Source organism: Tarenaya hassleriana, unplaced genomic scaffold (genome assembly GCF_000463585.1).
Source record: "Tarenaya hassleriana unplaced genomic scaffold, ASM46358v1 Cleome12, whole genome shotgun sequence".
Lineage (NCBI taxonomy): Eukaryota > Viridiplantae > Streptophyta > Magnoliopsida > Brassicales > Cleomaceae > Tarenaya > Tarenaya hassleriana.
Genome location: NW_010962392.1, coordinates 3405236 through 3420886, shown reverse-complemented (window position 1 = coordinate 3420886; position 15651 = coordinate 3405236). Strand labels below are relative to the sequence as shown.

At 36.7% G+C, this 15651-nt stretch overlaps 3 protein-coding genes across 3 annotated transcripts in view; 1 reads left to right on the top strand and 2 right to left on the bottom strand.

The window, feature by feature from the left end:
- LOC104806882 (pathogenesis-related protein 5-like) overlaps positions 1-273 on the top strand; it is a 1360-nt gene extending 1087 nt beyond the window's left edge. Inside the window, exon 3 of the mRNA XM_010531974.2 lies at positions 1-273. This exon is cut by the window's left edge and continues 1 nt beyond it. Within this exon, the coding sequence (XP_010530276.1) occupies positions 1-187 (187 nt within the window). The 3' untranslated portion in view covers positions 188-273.
- A 230-nt stretch (positions 274-503) lies between these two features.
- Positions 504-5734, bottom strand: LOC104806880. The gene is made up of 15 exons (XM_010531973.1): positions 5540-5734; positions 4418-4768; positions 4170-4310; positions 3946-4078; positions 3728-3841; positions 3497-3645; positions 3292-3384; positions 2783-3176; positions 2432-2558; positions 2252-2351; positions 1932-2001; positions 1690-1842; positions 1491-1586; positions 1027-1346; positions 504-916 (listed from the first exon to the last, which is right to left on the bottom strand). The coding sequence occupies exons 1-15, from the start codon at positions 5630-5632 to the stop codon at positions 659-661; spliced, it is 2592 nt and encodes an 863-aa protein (XP_010530275.1). The 5' UTR covers positions 5633-5734; the 3' UTR covers positions 504-658.
- A 4539-nt stretch (positions 5735-10273) lies between these two features.
- On the bottom strand, positions 10274-12822 carry LOC104806879 (pentatricopeptide repeat-containing protein At1g63330-like). Its single transcript, XM_010531972.2, has 2 exons — positions 10615-12822; positions 10274-10504 (listed from the first exon to the last, which is right to left on the bottom strand). The coding sequence occupies exon 1, from the start codon at positions 12528-12530 to the stop codon at positions 10674-10676; it is 1857 nt and encodes a 618-aa protein (XP_010530274.1). The 5' UTR covers positions 12531-12822; the 3' UTR covers positions 10274-10504; positions 10615-10673.
- Between the last annotated feature and the right edge of the window lie 2829 nt (positions 12823-15651).

Here is a 15651-nt window from a genome sequence, read left to right as displayed (position 1 = left end):
CGAGTCGCCGGAGTTTTGCTGCACCGGCGACCATGCGACGCCGGAGACTTGTCCTCCGACGCAGTTCTCGGCGATCTTTAAGGCGGCGTGTCCCGGCGCGTACAGCTACGCGTACGACGACGCCACGAGTACTTTCACTTGTTCCGGGTCGGATTATTTGATCAGCTTTTGCCCAAACGGGTCGTGAGATTTATTTTATTTGTGGGTTGTAGGAAAAAAAGAGAAATTGAGAAATTTATATATACAGCGAGTAGAAATAGACAATGAGTTTCTTGAATTTTAATGAATATTATTTATTTGTTTCATCCTAAAATCATTTTTTTTTAATTCGTAGTCATAATCCACCAAAAACATTTCATTTTTTTTTTACTTGACGGGCCTTCGGCCTACAATTCCTTTTCCCCCCCTTCATATATTTCGAATGCACACGCAATTCTCTCATAACCAAACATGCTTTTTTACTCTAATTTCCTATTATGAGGTAAATAGAAGAAGACCCTAACTTAGCTTGCAAGGCAGGGCACTTGAGTTGCCTGCTCGCCTTCCCTCAGAAAGCCCTAGAACAAATTACACCTTACCCGTAAAAAAAAAAACCCTTACAAAACAACAAAACACACCAGAACTGAACTGAGAGAGCTTAACTACAGTTTTTTTCTTCCTATGTTGTTACAGACATTTCATTCCCCGAATTTTCCTCGTTGTTACTCGCTAAGACTCTACTCCACAAGCGGCTGAACCAATGCGACCTTACCTCGCCCGAGCCCGTGCATTCACCGTCGCTTTCCTCAGGTCTGCTGAAAAGGGTTTGGTCCGAGCAGTCCAAAGAGGCCCCACACGCATTGTTGTAGGACTGACACGCTGAATGGCACACCCGTAACCTGTCGTCTCCGTCGTTATCGCATTTCTGGATCGATATCTGGCAACGATTCCCAGGGATACTATCATCACACGGCTCCAGCAAAAAAAAAAAAAAAGACGATTTTATGTACAAGTACGAAAGATTTTGAGATGGATTAAAGCTTTTACCCAACACGCTAGTCTTTTCGCAGCTTCATCACAGTAGCTGCTACCGAAAATGTTAAATATCTTGCGGGCACCGCCCGGAAAGAGCCTATTGTAGTTGGGCATAACCACGACTTCCTCGAGCTGCTGCAGTATGCTAGGTTCACGCGGGGCACAATGTTGCCCCGATATATCTCTCAGCAGCACATCTTTGCACACTGATAGACTCGAAAGTAGATTAGTGCTGTTCTGACATGTGTAACCTGCGTAATCAGAGCAACGAAACTCGCAGACCCCATTATCACACACTCCTCCATGAAGACTGCACTGTTCATCGCACACAGCTGTATGATAAGCAGAATGTTATTGTCAGGAGAGAATTTAATCCATAAAAGCCAAACAACGAGTAACTTTAGTACTCTGCTATACAGAAAAATATGTGATATCGATGATTCTTGATGCATAATGGGAACAAATATGGAACTTACCAGTAGAGCAATCAATGCCAGTAAAACCATTTTCACAAACACAAACACCATTAGACTTGCATTTTCCACGGCTATTGCAATTGTTAGGGCAAGACCCTGCATGGAGAGAAGCATAACTAACTCATAAGTCCCAGGTTAAAAAAAGATTTAGAACTTCGGCATGTAAAAATGTTTTGTGAGAAGGATGCGCAAGCTTTACGTTTACTGCAGTCGTGGCCATGAAACCCAAGGAAACAACGGCACTTCCCCTCAATGCAATCTCCATTAAAACTACATGAATTCGGACACTGGCCATGCACAGAAACATGGGCTGTACTGCAGAGTTCATGGTAAGCTGGACAAATCAATTCACCTAAAAACAAAAAGCATAAAAGTTTCAGGAGATATCGTACGACAACATGATGATGATATATCTTGAAGAAAATAAACAAGCATACTCACCATTAAAACCAGGGAACTGAATTGGTCCGCCAGCTGAGGGGCAAACTTTCCATATTCCATCCACAGCAATCTAAAAGAAACGTCACTGTTAACTAAGGTGACAAGAAAATATCTTGATGTAAATGAAATTTTTAAAAAAAAATCATGATAGGCATAAAAGCAGGGATGTGATCATATCAATTGATCGAGATATAACCAATTTAGATTTACTGAAATAAGACTGGGATCCTGTATCATAAATCACTCTCAAATGCCAGAAAAAAGAAAGCACAAAAACCGAAATGCATAGAAAATTTATGTCAAGGAATATGAAGGCATACCTCTAACGAACTATTTAGACATCTATGCTGATAACAACCATTCCCTTGAGTTATGGAACCACGAACAAATCCAGTGCGCACTAGAGATGATGCCATACACCTATACATAAACCAAGTGATATGAGCAATATGTCATATAGACATTATTAACATCCAATGAGGAATGTGACCAGCATTCACCTGGAGTCACTCCCTCTCACTTCTCCCAACATTCTATCAGGCGCCCGTGCGCTAGTAATCTCCGTACAAGACCCATCAGAATAGGCAACAAAATATGTACAATAATCGGCTAAGGAAGACTGACCTCCTGCAAAATGTTGTATCCAAAAGAGTCAGAATCCACATGCAGAAAAATTCGATATAATTTTTAAGAGCAAAACAGAATGCCGTACTCCAGAAAGTACCATGCCTTACTAATACTTTACGTTAAAAGAGAAATGAGACCTGATATCTATTCAGCAAAATATCACATTAAAAATATAAAAACACAGAACTAACTAGAGGATACAGTTTAAATCCAAAAATACTAACCTTTGTTTGCCTGGGGAAAGTAGCGAGCCCATTGAGGCAAGTCTCCATTATAGCTTACAATTGGACAGTAACCTTCAGCTTCTCTGTTATATGTACAGCCAGATAACTGGGTCGTGTTGCAATGGTAAGCACCTTTCCACATGTTGCATGGAGATGTGACAAACTGAGTTCCCTGGTTTCGGCCCCAATCAAGATGGTCTGCCATGCTATAATTAGCCTTATACCAACCACTATCCTCCAGTAGCGCTAGAGTCATTGTTGAAACAACTGATCTGGTATCCACTGAACCCGTCATAATCTCATTCATGAGAAGTCTTTTTTCCCAATGAGACCCAGATGTGCCACGTCCTCCCCCATCTTCAAGCTCTAGGCCGGTGAAATTCTCAGAAAATGCCTGTTCAGTTAAGTATTTCACACCCATATGACCTCAGAATGCAAAAATAAGGTTCGCAGGCATTACAGTAGCAAAGAAACTTGAATCTCCAAGATAGAAGAAGTCTCGAACTCACTCCATAATGATGCCGTGAATGCATGACAACCCTGGGAAGAACAACCCGTGTCACTGGTCGCCCAAGCCTATCATCCATTCCTTGAGTGGTGACCTACAAAAATCGATAATGGCTGATTAGATGGTACAGCAGCATTATTACCTTCGCCTATTGTATATGTTTTGTCCATGGACTTGCAGCACTCAATTTAATTTCCATTTTGTACCTGAGTTCGCCTCCTTTTCCTCTCATCTCTAAAATGGGCAAACGCATGCGGGTCAAAGCCAAGGACATGCATAACCTCATGAATAAGAGTAGCTGATAGTAAAGTCTCAGCTTCAGCAGTCAAATGCCGGGGGGCAACATTGACATGCCCTATAAAAGATCACTCTTAGCTTCAGTGTCAATGCAGCATATTCATAACATTCTAAGCAACCGAATGGAATTAGATGATTACCAGCAACTGCACGTCCCCATTGATCCCGCTCACAAGCGACTGCCCATGCAAGGGTATTACCAGTAGTAGGTCTTGTGGTCACCAGAAGAACTAAATCAGCATCAGCAACACCCTCTGCAGAATGCAGAAATAATCTAATTGCTTAAGAGAAAAGCTAGCGAGGCCAAAATAATGAACAAGATATTGCCCAACAGGATACAAAAATCTAACGACATTACCTTCGACATAATCACGAGGAAGCTGCACACCTCCATCTTGGCCACATGCAGAGTATCCACTCAAGCGCAAGTTCCCTTTCACAGGTTCAACAGCTAAGGCTCTCATGAACCAACCTGCTGTCTGCTCCAAAGCCTTCACACACAAGATTATATTTCAGTGCATCTATTTGACCAGTAAAGCTCACAAATGCATCTATGTAAGATGCAACAGATGAAAGAGAGACCTTCCTAAGACGATGCCTCTTGTCCTCCTCAGATATGTCATCAAGAGTGCAGTTATACCAGCAATCACCAAAAACCGGAGGTTCACCATGAGGATTACATGCAGGAAAGCCCGGGACACCGCTTGAAGGTGGCTCACCAAGCTAAACAAAGGGAGGACAATCAAGATAGAGAGAGCAGCAAAAATTGGTCAGAGCAGTGATGGAAGGAGTTTCATGGTTCACAGGCTCAAGCTACCAAGAATACCCACCTTCACGATATCACCAACCGTTTGACAATCTCTGTCGGATGAGTGCCCAACGGCATCATAATTTAAATATATCCTTATAGGCTGCTTAGCACCTTTCTGCTCTTCAGAAATCCCTAGCAATGCCCTTCCTTTGCGATGAGAGAGTTTTGCTGCACCTCTTGACTCATGATAGACCTGGGGAGTAACTGAGTATACTTTTCGACCTGGTCTCTTTCTCTGTTCAATTATCTGGTCATGGATACATGAATGAGAGGTGATACCATCACTTCCACCTTTCACACCTTGCAAAGGTATGTGACGGTGCCTGGCTTTTGCATCAACAGCTTCCGACCACAACAGAATCAACACAATCTGAAACAAAAGAATCCCATGGAAGTGCTCATCTTAGCTAAAGATATTTAGATTTGTCCCCAGAATGGGCTTTGCATAAACTGAAAAGAGTCTGCAAAAATATATAAATAAATGTTGCAGTTGTGCAGCAGAACCATCATAGCCATGCTATTAAGCCTAAAATGATCATTGGTTGCAGTAAGTTTCCAAGCTAATCCTTGACCAAACTTACTGGTCATAATGAGTAGTAAGCTCAAAACAAAACAATTCGAACCCTAAGGCAAATTAACAAGACACAAGGCTCAACCCAGGGTCTTCCCTACTGCAGTTAAAATCCTCATCTGTGAGGGTTCATAAAGGAGACAAAAAAATGGGCCACAAGCTTTCTCACAAAGATTATGAGGCCATTTCTAGGAAGCGAGACTGTACAATGGAGAAAAAGAACATAGATCTAAAGGAGTAACGAGGAAAACACAAGTTTTCTCTAAGCCTGCACAAGCAAAATTGAACCCAAACGCAGTCTGTTTCTCGGGAAAATAATAGGAAAAGTCTCAGTCGTAAACCTCCCCAGAAAAATTTTCCAGCCTAACAGAGGTTAAAATTGACGGCAACAAAACCTCAAAAATCCCAGCTACTCTCCAGCGATTTTACGGGAAACAAGCAGAGGCCGCAATCAACATTTCAGAACCAAGCGAATCCGCGGGAAATGGAGAGGAAATCCCACTCTAGGGTAGTACCGAAAACCCTAAATCCGCCATGAAACAGAAATCAACGGTTCAGAGAAGAGCTTACCCAGGAAATCAAGAGACCAGCGGCGAATCTGAGTTGAGGATTGAGATTAATAGAGGGTCTAGAACATGGACAGCAGCGGACTACGACCTCCATGAAATTCCAAGAGAAGCTGGCATTAACAGCTTCACTTCCATCAAATCTCCGGCGACTTCCCGATCCGGTCAGACCCAGAAAAATGTCCGGCCGCTTCGCATTTCATCAGGCCCCCGCAAGAAAAAAAATCAACAAATCCAAGCTCTCTCTCCCCCTCCCTCCAGTTGAATAAAATGGACAAATCCGAAAAATAGAAAACCGGAACAGAGAGCGAAGACTGCTTGTCGAGCTCTGAAAATTTCGGGAAGAGAATAGGGTTTTTAGGGTTATGACTAATTCAAAGCAGGTGATCTGAATTCCAGCAACCTGAAATCGAAGATGTCTGTGTTTTTTCTTTTCCTTTGAAATGTTTCTTTCTTGCAAACAAGTGACAGTAACACGAGAGATAAAAAAAAATGAAGACGAAGAGATCGAGTCAAATGGATTGGGTAAAGCGCAATACATAATCTATTTTATTATTATTATTCTTTGGTAAGAATTTATTGCCATACAAAAGTTAGAAAATTAAAAAATATGAAGAATTTTAAATTTCAGGGTTTTAAAAAAATAATGATTTGAAAAGAAAAAAAACATGGGGGGACATTCGTTGTCCTAACCTCCTCGTTATCCATTTTCAATGTTACGTTTTATTTTCATTTTAAAGGAAAAGTCATTAGCACTTACGGAAATAACGCGGATATTTTATTTATTGTTTTTTTTTTGTTGGTATGAGTTGGAGATCATATCCAAATACAGATTCGGAAACTGCTAAATTAAATTATTTCTGATAAAATTTTAAACTTAAATTTATAACAGATTTTTTTAAAAGTACAATATGAATCACTGAACATAGACAAGATGATGTAATTATGACACGAGCTGGCCTATAATCGGATTTAAAGGAAAAGACAATAAGATGGGCCGATGGGGGACATCGGTAGTTGATTTTGGTCATATATATATATATATATATATTATACTTTTTAAGAGTCGTTTTATGGTGATTATGATAGTTATTTTTTTTTTTTTGATATTCTAGAAATTTATTGGGTTTTTCGTCCGATTATATTTTCCAAAAAATCAAGAAAGTCCATGTGAATTCTTCTTCCAAGTGAAGACTCCAATGTTATTGAGAAAGAGATTTGCTCCCTTTCGTATTGGTTGAGCCGTTCAATCTTGATTTATTTAATTTTATATTGATTATGATAGATATTTACGGTGATATATTCAAAATCAAATCGGAATACAATTACTCTATTTATAACATATATTTTTTTTGTAAAAATATTTATAACATGTTAATTATTATTTTTATTCCATTGAAGATAATAACTCAATGATCTAATTTGGATAAATCAACCGGTAAAATAGCAATATAAACGTTTATTTTGTTTCTACTTCAAACCTCAAATTGGAGAGAAAAGTGTATATTCTAATCACATGATTTGTTTTCATCTCTAGAGTAGTCTATATTTCGATTCAATATATTAGATTATCCAAAAAAAAGATAATAATCCAATTTGAATAAAATCTAAATTAAATTGAAACTTATAAAAAATGTAGTAAAAAATAGAAAAAAAATCCAAACATAATTGGAAAAAAAACTGAAAAATTTCACCCATACTTCTAACTATTAAAGAATAGATATCATTTTATTAATTTCCATTTCAAGTTGCAATATTCCATTTATTGAGAGGGAACAGACCGAGAGGGTGATTAAAAAAAACAATAATATCGCATCGTGCAAAAACTCAGTTACCCTTTTCACATATTTATATGTATTTAAATTTAAATTATCTGATTTATTTGAATCATTTAAAGGGTCTACTTATAATCCGAAAGGCTTAAATTTCCTAATCCATCAATTTGTTTTGGGCACTATTATATAATATACTCACGTTGTAAATAAAAAGATGATTAAATAACGTCAAATTCCATGTGACCAAAGGAATCGTGATTCGTGCCAATGCCAACGTTTAAATGTAATTAGAAGGTAAATGGGACTATATAGTTGCCTTAAAAAATAATTACTATTTCAAATAAAATATTCATAACATACAAAAGATTCCCTTCATAAGAAAAAAAAATCTTCCAATTATCAATTAAAGCGAATCTAATTACCAAAATTTAGGTTGGTTAGTATTTTTCTGATGTGGACAAAAGCTGCTTCATCTAATCTATAAAATATTTTTACTTATCTAATTCTTTTTTTTTTAATCGAGGCCAATAATAAAAAGAGATCCACCTAATGTTAGGTATATAAAGACAGCCAAGTGATACAAAAATACAACATAAAAAAAAAGAAAGAAATTATTAAATGGGTGAATCGGTATTGCTGTGAAGTAATCTGGAAAGAAATACATTTCACATGAAAATATCATTTCTCTTAATCATAAAGAATATAATCTGAAGATTTTTTGTCATATAAATAAATATTTATAGATCATATCTTTAAATGAAATGTCACATTAAGATTTTACAGAATTAATGTTCTCCTTCCACCACTCATAATTCGTTTTTAGTACCAAACTAAATTGGAACAAATATAAACAAATAATCATTGGGTGGATAAACTGTTTAATTTTTAGATTTAGAATCCCAACTGCTCGAGCTTATGGTAGCAAATAAAATCATATTTAAGATAGAAAGAGAAAAGTGTTATTGAATTAAGATTTTACATATAAAAGAAATAATTTACCGTTTGTAAAAAAAATATAAATATCATATATAAAATTTTGAAATAAACCAATAAAAAGTTATCGCTTGTTCTTTTTAATCCATTAATTATTTTATAATCACACGAATTTTTCCGAGAAAATATTTACTTGCATATATATATATATATATATATATATCCATTGTAATATATCTTATATTTAAGCATGAAAAAGATGGCCACTTTCTGCGTGGTTGCCTTTTTACGTGGTATATACTTATATAACATAATGGAGGGTCGGGCCATAGATATTTTTTGCAATATATAACATATTTGGTGATAAAGTTTTATCCACCTTGGACTTTCTTTCTGCTTGTGGATTTTACATATTCATCTCACTTTTTGTTTTTTTTTTTTTTCCTTTCAGCTTGTATTCATTTCAAACATGATCTAAATAATATTGTATAATAATAAAATAGTAATTTTATCTTGAAATAAATAATTTAGAACTCGAATAATGTAAAACAAACTTTAAAAACGAAACAACCGAAACAAAATCTGAAAATCAAAATAACCCGAGAAAACGCAAACAGTCCAAAGTAAACCCCAATTAGGAACAGATCCCAACTAATCTCCCATCTAAATCATACAATTGTTTCAAAGGAAATACGATACATATAACTTTAATTTAATCCATTATTTTTTTACGTCGATAAATTATTTTGAACCTAAAACAATCTATTTTTTTAATTTAATCCATTATCATTCTTTATTTTCTCTATATTCAAGAAACGATATAAATGGAAGAAAGAATTCAGATAAATCTATGACAAAAATGTTAGGCAAATGTGACATTTCACTTTGATATTTATTCGATAAATTTTATAATGTTTTCGGGCATTTGTGGAACGGATATTACGCCGTCGCACTCATTTGGGCCGTTAGGTAGCCTAACACTACAAACTAATTTTATCGTGTTTTTACTATAATTTAATCATAATCTTAAATCTAATTAATTTTAAAATTCTGCCTACTAAAAAAATAATTAAAATTTTCATTATTTAATATTGCACTACTAATAATATTGTTGTAAACAACAACAATTTAAATGAGGTGAGATCGTCATTTTGGTTATTAACCGAATAATCAAATCAAATAAACTATAATTGTAATATAACCGAATTTGACATAAAAACCGAACGGTTATAACTTATTTAAATTCGAAAAAAAATCAAAACCGAGACCAAACCAAAAAAAAAAATGAAAAAATTGATGAGTTTTTACCATTAAAAAACAAATCCGAACAGAATCGAAATCAATGTAAAAACCGAATTGTTACAGTTTTTCTATAATCAAAACCGGATGTAATCAAACCGTACCCGAAAGGACGACCCCTTTACACAGTTAAATATACGATAGTAAACCGGTTTTGTGTAATTTCATTTTCACATAATTGTATGGGTTCCGTATATTTGTATTAATTATGGTTAGATGATTCCGATTTTATGTCACTTTTGGATTTGATTAATTTGGAGTTTAGAGTTTTTCAAATTTTTAAAAACTATATCTATTCTATTTTTTTTATTAGTTTTAATTTGGTTCGGATCAAATTTCATTATTTTCTAAATTTCTATTTCTCAATGTTTATCACACACACAATTATAAATATATATATATATACATATACACATGTATATATACACATATATATGTAAATTTTTAGATAATCAAGATGAAGGAGTACATTAGCCCAATCGGCCCTAGACTACCATGGCTCGGCCTGCAGCCGTTGGCTCCGTAATCCTACGCATGATCGATCCCGATGAAGAACTACCATCGCCCAGGCCGTGGAAGGAGACGAATGCACGGCTGAGGCCCTTTTGAAGGGTTTCGTTTCTCGCTCTGCGAGTGTATGTTATGTATGGTTAACTCCTTGATGTTAGGTCTGTACATTATCTTCTGTAAACGACTTTCATTTGAGTAATACAAACCAAAAAAAGGGTTTTGTTTGGATGATTACACGACGATCGATTCAAAAATATCCGAAATATTAATGACAATTTATAAGAACATTAGTAGTAAGAAGAACAGCGATTTCTCCTTACCAAACAGAGGAGGGATCATTACAGAAACCATTATGAAAGAGAATTCAAAAACAATCATATAGCAATTGTTCCTTACCAAGAAGAAGGATCCAATCGCCTGGTAAGTCTCCAATTCACTTGCAGGCATCGCTCCTAAAGAACAAAACCATCCACAGGAAAAAACAAAAAAAAGCAGATAAGAACGAACTCCCAAACTGACACGCAACACATAAACATGCCAATCACAAGAAAGAAAGACCAACCTGTTGTTCAAATGATATGCCGTTACACAGACCAAGATCCTACTGCTAAGACCAAACAACTATGGACGAGAATCCATAAACTTCTTATCCAATCTTCCATCGCATATCATATCTACAATAATCTCTGTGGTCGATGCATCCGCAGAGAACCCACAGCTACGCATTTCACGTACAAGCTCGATACCCTTAGATGTATATCCATTCCTGAGATGACCCTGAATCAACGCATTGTATGCGCGATCATCTGGCAGACAACCAGCCACTTCCATCTCTCTAAATAGCTTTTCGGCTTCATCCAGTAAACCTTTTCTACAAAGTCCCGAAATCATTGCAGTATATGTTTTCACATTTGGTTCCACCCCTCTATCCAAAAGCCCATTAAACAATCGCAACGCGTCCTCAACCCTATCATCCATACACAAGCCATGAATGATTATATTATGTGCGATTATATCGAGGTCCATCCCACTCTTTTCCATCTTGTTGTATAAACACAATGCCTCTTCTAGCTTTCCATTCTTGCATAGCCCATCAAACAGGACATTGAAAGTTACAAGGTCAGGATATTGACCCTGACAATGCATCTCTAGGAAAAGTTTTCGGGCAGCATCAAGATTGCCTGCTCGAAAAAACCCTTGGATGAGAGAATTATAAATACATGTATCAACAACAACTCCTCTTTGAAACATCTCACTAAAGAGTTTCATACCCTGGTCAACCCTGCCGTACTTGCAGTATCCATTTATGAGAGCGTTAAAAGTCACTACATCTGGAGGACTTCCCTTGTTAGCCATAGAATCAAACATTTTTTTCGCCTCATCAAGGCGATTCTGCATGCAGAGTCCATCAATCAACGAATTATAAGTGATAGTATCCGGAACCAGACCTCTCTGGACCATCTGCTCGTAAAGTTCTCTGGCTTCTAGAAACTTCCCCTCTTTGACAAAATTATCAATTAATCCGGTGAAAGTGACAACATTAGGAGTGATATTCCTTTTGATCATATCATTCAATAATCGTGCGACATCAGTCCATCTACCGTAACAACCAAGATTGTTTATCAAAGTGTTGTATGTAACAACATCTGGCTCAACTCCTCGATCATCCATCTTTTTGAAAAGGTTAATCGCATCGTCTACACGTCCACCTTTGCAAAGACAATCTATAATCGTATTATAAACTACGACGTTGACCTCAACATGCCTTTCCTCCATCTTGATGAGAAAATTTAAAGCTAGAGCGGAATCTCCTGACTTGCAAATGCCATTTAAAATAGCACCATAAGTGATTACATTGGGCTGATGGCCTTTCTTTGGCATCTGATCAACTAAAACGACGGCCTCGTGGATTCTACCTTGGAGACAAAGTCCGTTGACAATGGTGGTACATGTCACGACATCAGGAGTGTATCCATCCTTTACCATTCGTTCGACCAAGCTTAATGCCGTGGAAAGCTTACCCTCTATACATAATCCATTGATGAGAGTGTTAAATGTGATTACGTTTGGCTCATAACCAATTTTCATGATCTTCCCCAAAACAGAAAATCCCAAACCCACTTGACGTGAGCGGCAGAAACAGTTGATAAGAATATTCAGACTGTAGTTGCCATGTGAAACCCCGTGTAATTCCATCCTCTTGCAAAGAGAAATCACGATATCATACCGTTTCATCTTGGCAACTGCACTTAGTAATTTACTGAAATCAACAATGGAAGGGAGGGGACGAGATCGAACCATCTGGTCGAATACATCAACAGCATCTTTCACATTACTATTACCAAACCCAGACCTCAATCTCTCCCTATAAGAGACAGAACTGCTGAACCTAAGACGACGGCAGAGACAAGAGGAGAGATGAGAGTGAACAAAACCTGAAGTAGAAGCAGGAGCCATTCTCCGAAGCATCGCCGACATCTGAGTTTCAGCACGAAGACAGATTGAGAATCAGAACTCTGGGAGATTTGCGATTCTGATTTGTCGTGAACTGCGGAAAACAACCCTAAGCTCAAATGGCCCAAACCCCGAATGAAAAGCCCAACGACAAGTCTCTTTTTGAAGCTCCAACCAAACAAACAATAGTCGACAACATCATGGGACATCACTATGACCAAACCCCCATCTCAATCTCTACCAGTAAGAGAGAGAACTGCTGGATCTGAAAACGACGACAGAAAAAAAGCGGAGAACAAAATCTGAGGCAGAACGATTCTGATCTGCGACTTCCAGTCTTCCAATTGGATGATGGCCCATAGCCCACACTCGATTATCCTAAATAGTTGTAAACATTTCTCGGATCAATAAAAAAAAAAATCTCTCCTGTACCTCTTTCCAATAATCATTGAAAGCAAAATCTAATAGTATATTATATGAAGAATCTCAAAAAAATACACAATTTTTTTTTGAAAATATAAAAAAAAACGCAGATTTATATTTCAAATATTTCGATACAAACTTCAACATCAAAGCGTAAAGCAAGAAAAGGGTCTGCGTATGATTCAAGACGCACCCGCAAAGCGTTGATAGAAAAGAAAGAGAAGAACCCTGCTGTTGATACCGGAAGCAGTTGTTCTAGGACATGCAATAACTATCCTTTGCATGTCTTGCCACAATATAACATTTCATAAATAAAAAATCATTCACAAAGATGCATGTAAATTATTAAAAGTGTGAAGAAAGAGCGAGATTCATTCCTTTATTCTTGATCTCAAGAGCAAGACTCCCATCATACCTAGTGAACGATGATCTGATGCATTACTTGCCAGATTAACCGACGAGATGATGTAGACAGAACAATCTAAACAATAAACGAGGACGAGAGTTTGAAGTGTTTCAGAATACGCGGCCAGATACCAACGACTTGCATCTGAATAACACAGCGGGAACAATCATAAAATGCTGCAAGTAAAACAACATGTGGATATATGTTAGGGACCTTGGCCACTGCTGCATGTTGTCACATCCCTATCATGACGCAAACGGGAGTAAGTAAGCATTGCCTCCATAGATGAGTTGAGTTCTCTACATCTTTAAAAACAGAGTAACCCCTTTTGCGACACATTCGGTGAGTCGCAAGTCAGTCGCAATTATTGAGCGACACCTAAAGTGTTTTTTGCGACACATTCGGTGAGTCGCAAGTCAGTCGCAATTATTGAGCGACACCTAAAGTGTTTCGCATATCGGTCGCAATACTCAGCGACGCATAAAATCTGTCGCAAATGTGTCGTACACGGAGCCCGACCGAACATATCTGTCGCATACTGTGTCGGTACATACCGACAGACCATCTGTCGTAAATTATCTGTCGTGTTCCGTCGTATTTCGGTCGCAAGTATGTGCGACAGATATAACGGTCGCAAACGGTCGGAAATTTGCGACAGGTTTTGCGTCCAAAACCGACAGAGATATTTTTCCGTGATTGTGTCGCTTTTTAGTCGCGGTCTGTCGCAAATAGGTTGCGACTAAAAATTCGGTCGCAACAGGTGTCGCAAATTTCAGTTTTTCTTGTAGTGATATATATGTGTGTGTGTGTCCTTTTAACCTTCATTGCAACAATCGCAACATTAATTTATCATAACCTCACGAAGAGACAGACATCATCTGAAATTTAAGATATGAAATGTTTGACCTTTCGTAGTCTTCAAATAGCCAAACAAATGTTAAGAATATAACAAAAGGTACTATATATATATAATACACAACAAAAAAAATATGCGGACCATATATGTACGCACGCACGAAGAAAATTATAACATATATATGAGGGAACATACACATTTAAATAAAGAGAATTTAAATTTTAGATTATACAGATATGTAAGATTTTCATTTGATGTAATCCGTTTCTTTATTATAATCATTCCTTTCATATTTTTATTTTTTAAAATGAAAACCAAAATTTAACTCGCATGTACTTGACGGAGACCAAAACGTGTGGTTTCAATGTGTCAGTGAGATGGAATGAATTCACATGACGGAAACCAAATTTATTTGTTCGTTGCACAAATTAACTTTACATCTCTTCGAAATGCAACACGCATGCATGCATATGAGTGATCCCCTTTTTTTTTCACAATAAAGATTATTGGTTGTAACATTTACAATTTCAAATTCAAGAAAAAACAACATAGTTTATCGATTTAAACTAAAATAGATATAATACTTTTTCTTTTCGGTTTAATCTCATAGGAAATCCCAAATTTTAAAAATATAGTTATTCAAGTGAGAGACTGGATTTTCCAACTCAAAATCAATATGAAAGCTCACCGGCTTATCATCATGAGATTGCTACATTTTTCCATTAATTGTTATTTTGAAAGAAATATACCTCTTAAAAAAATGTATATACCTATGAATGCTTTCATTTGTTGCTAACAATTTCTATTCACATTAACTGTTCCGTACGCGGAGCAATTTGTTATAGATGAAGTATTCACACACAAAAATAAAGCTGTTCATATTATATACATTCACACACACATCACGTGTCTATAATCTCTCTCTTAAATCATACATATATATACATTCACACACACACAGATACAAGTGTGTATTTTTTTTTTTTTGATAAGGCAGATACAAGTGTGTTAATGTATAATATCAATTAAATCACACACACACACATATATATATATATATATATATATCTTCATCTTTAACCATTCATACATTCACAAAAACCCACACACACACGTGCACGTGTGTGCGTGTATATAACCTCTCATATAAATCCTACATACATTTAATATACATTCATAAATACACACGTACTCTCACTCGTATGTGTGGTGTGTGTGCGTGTGTATGCAATCTCTCATTTAAAAGCATACACTCATACATACATGTAATATACATTCACACACATTCATACACGTGTGTGTGTGTCTTGTGTATAATTACCCTCTCATTTGAATCACGCATATATATATATACACACTTTGTGAAGGTGGTATCGAGTCCTCGCCGTCTCTCAGTCACTCGTTCGTGCAAGAATCGAAAGACACCGGAGACTTTTAACGAGTTCGGTTACCGAGCAAGC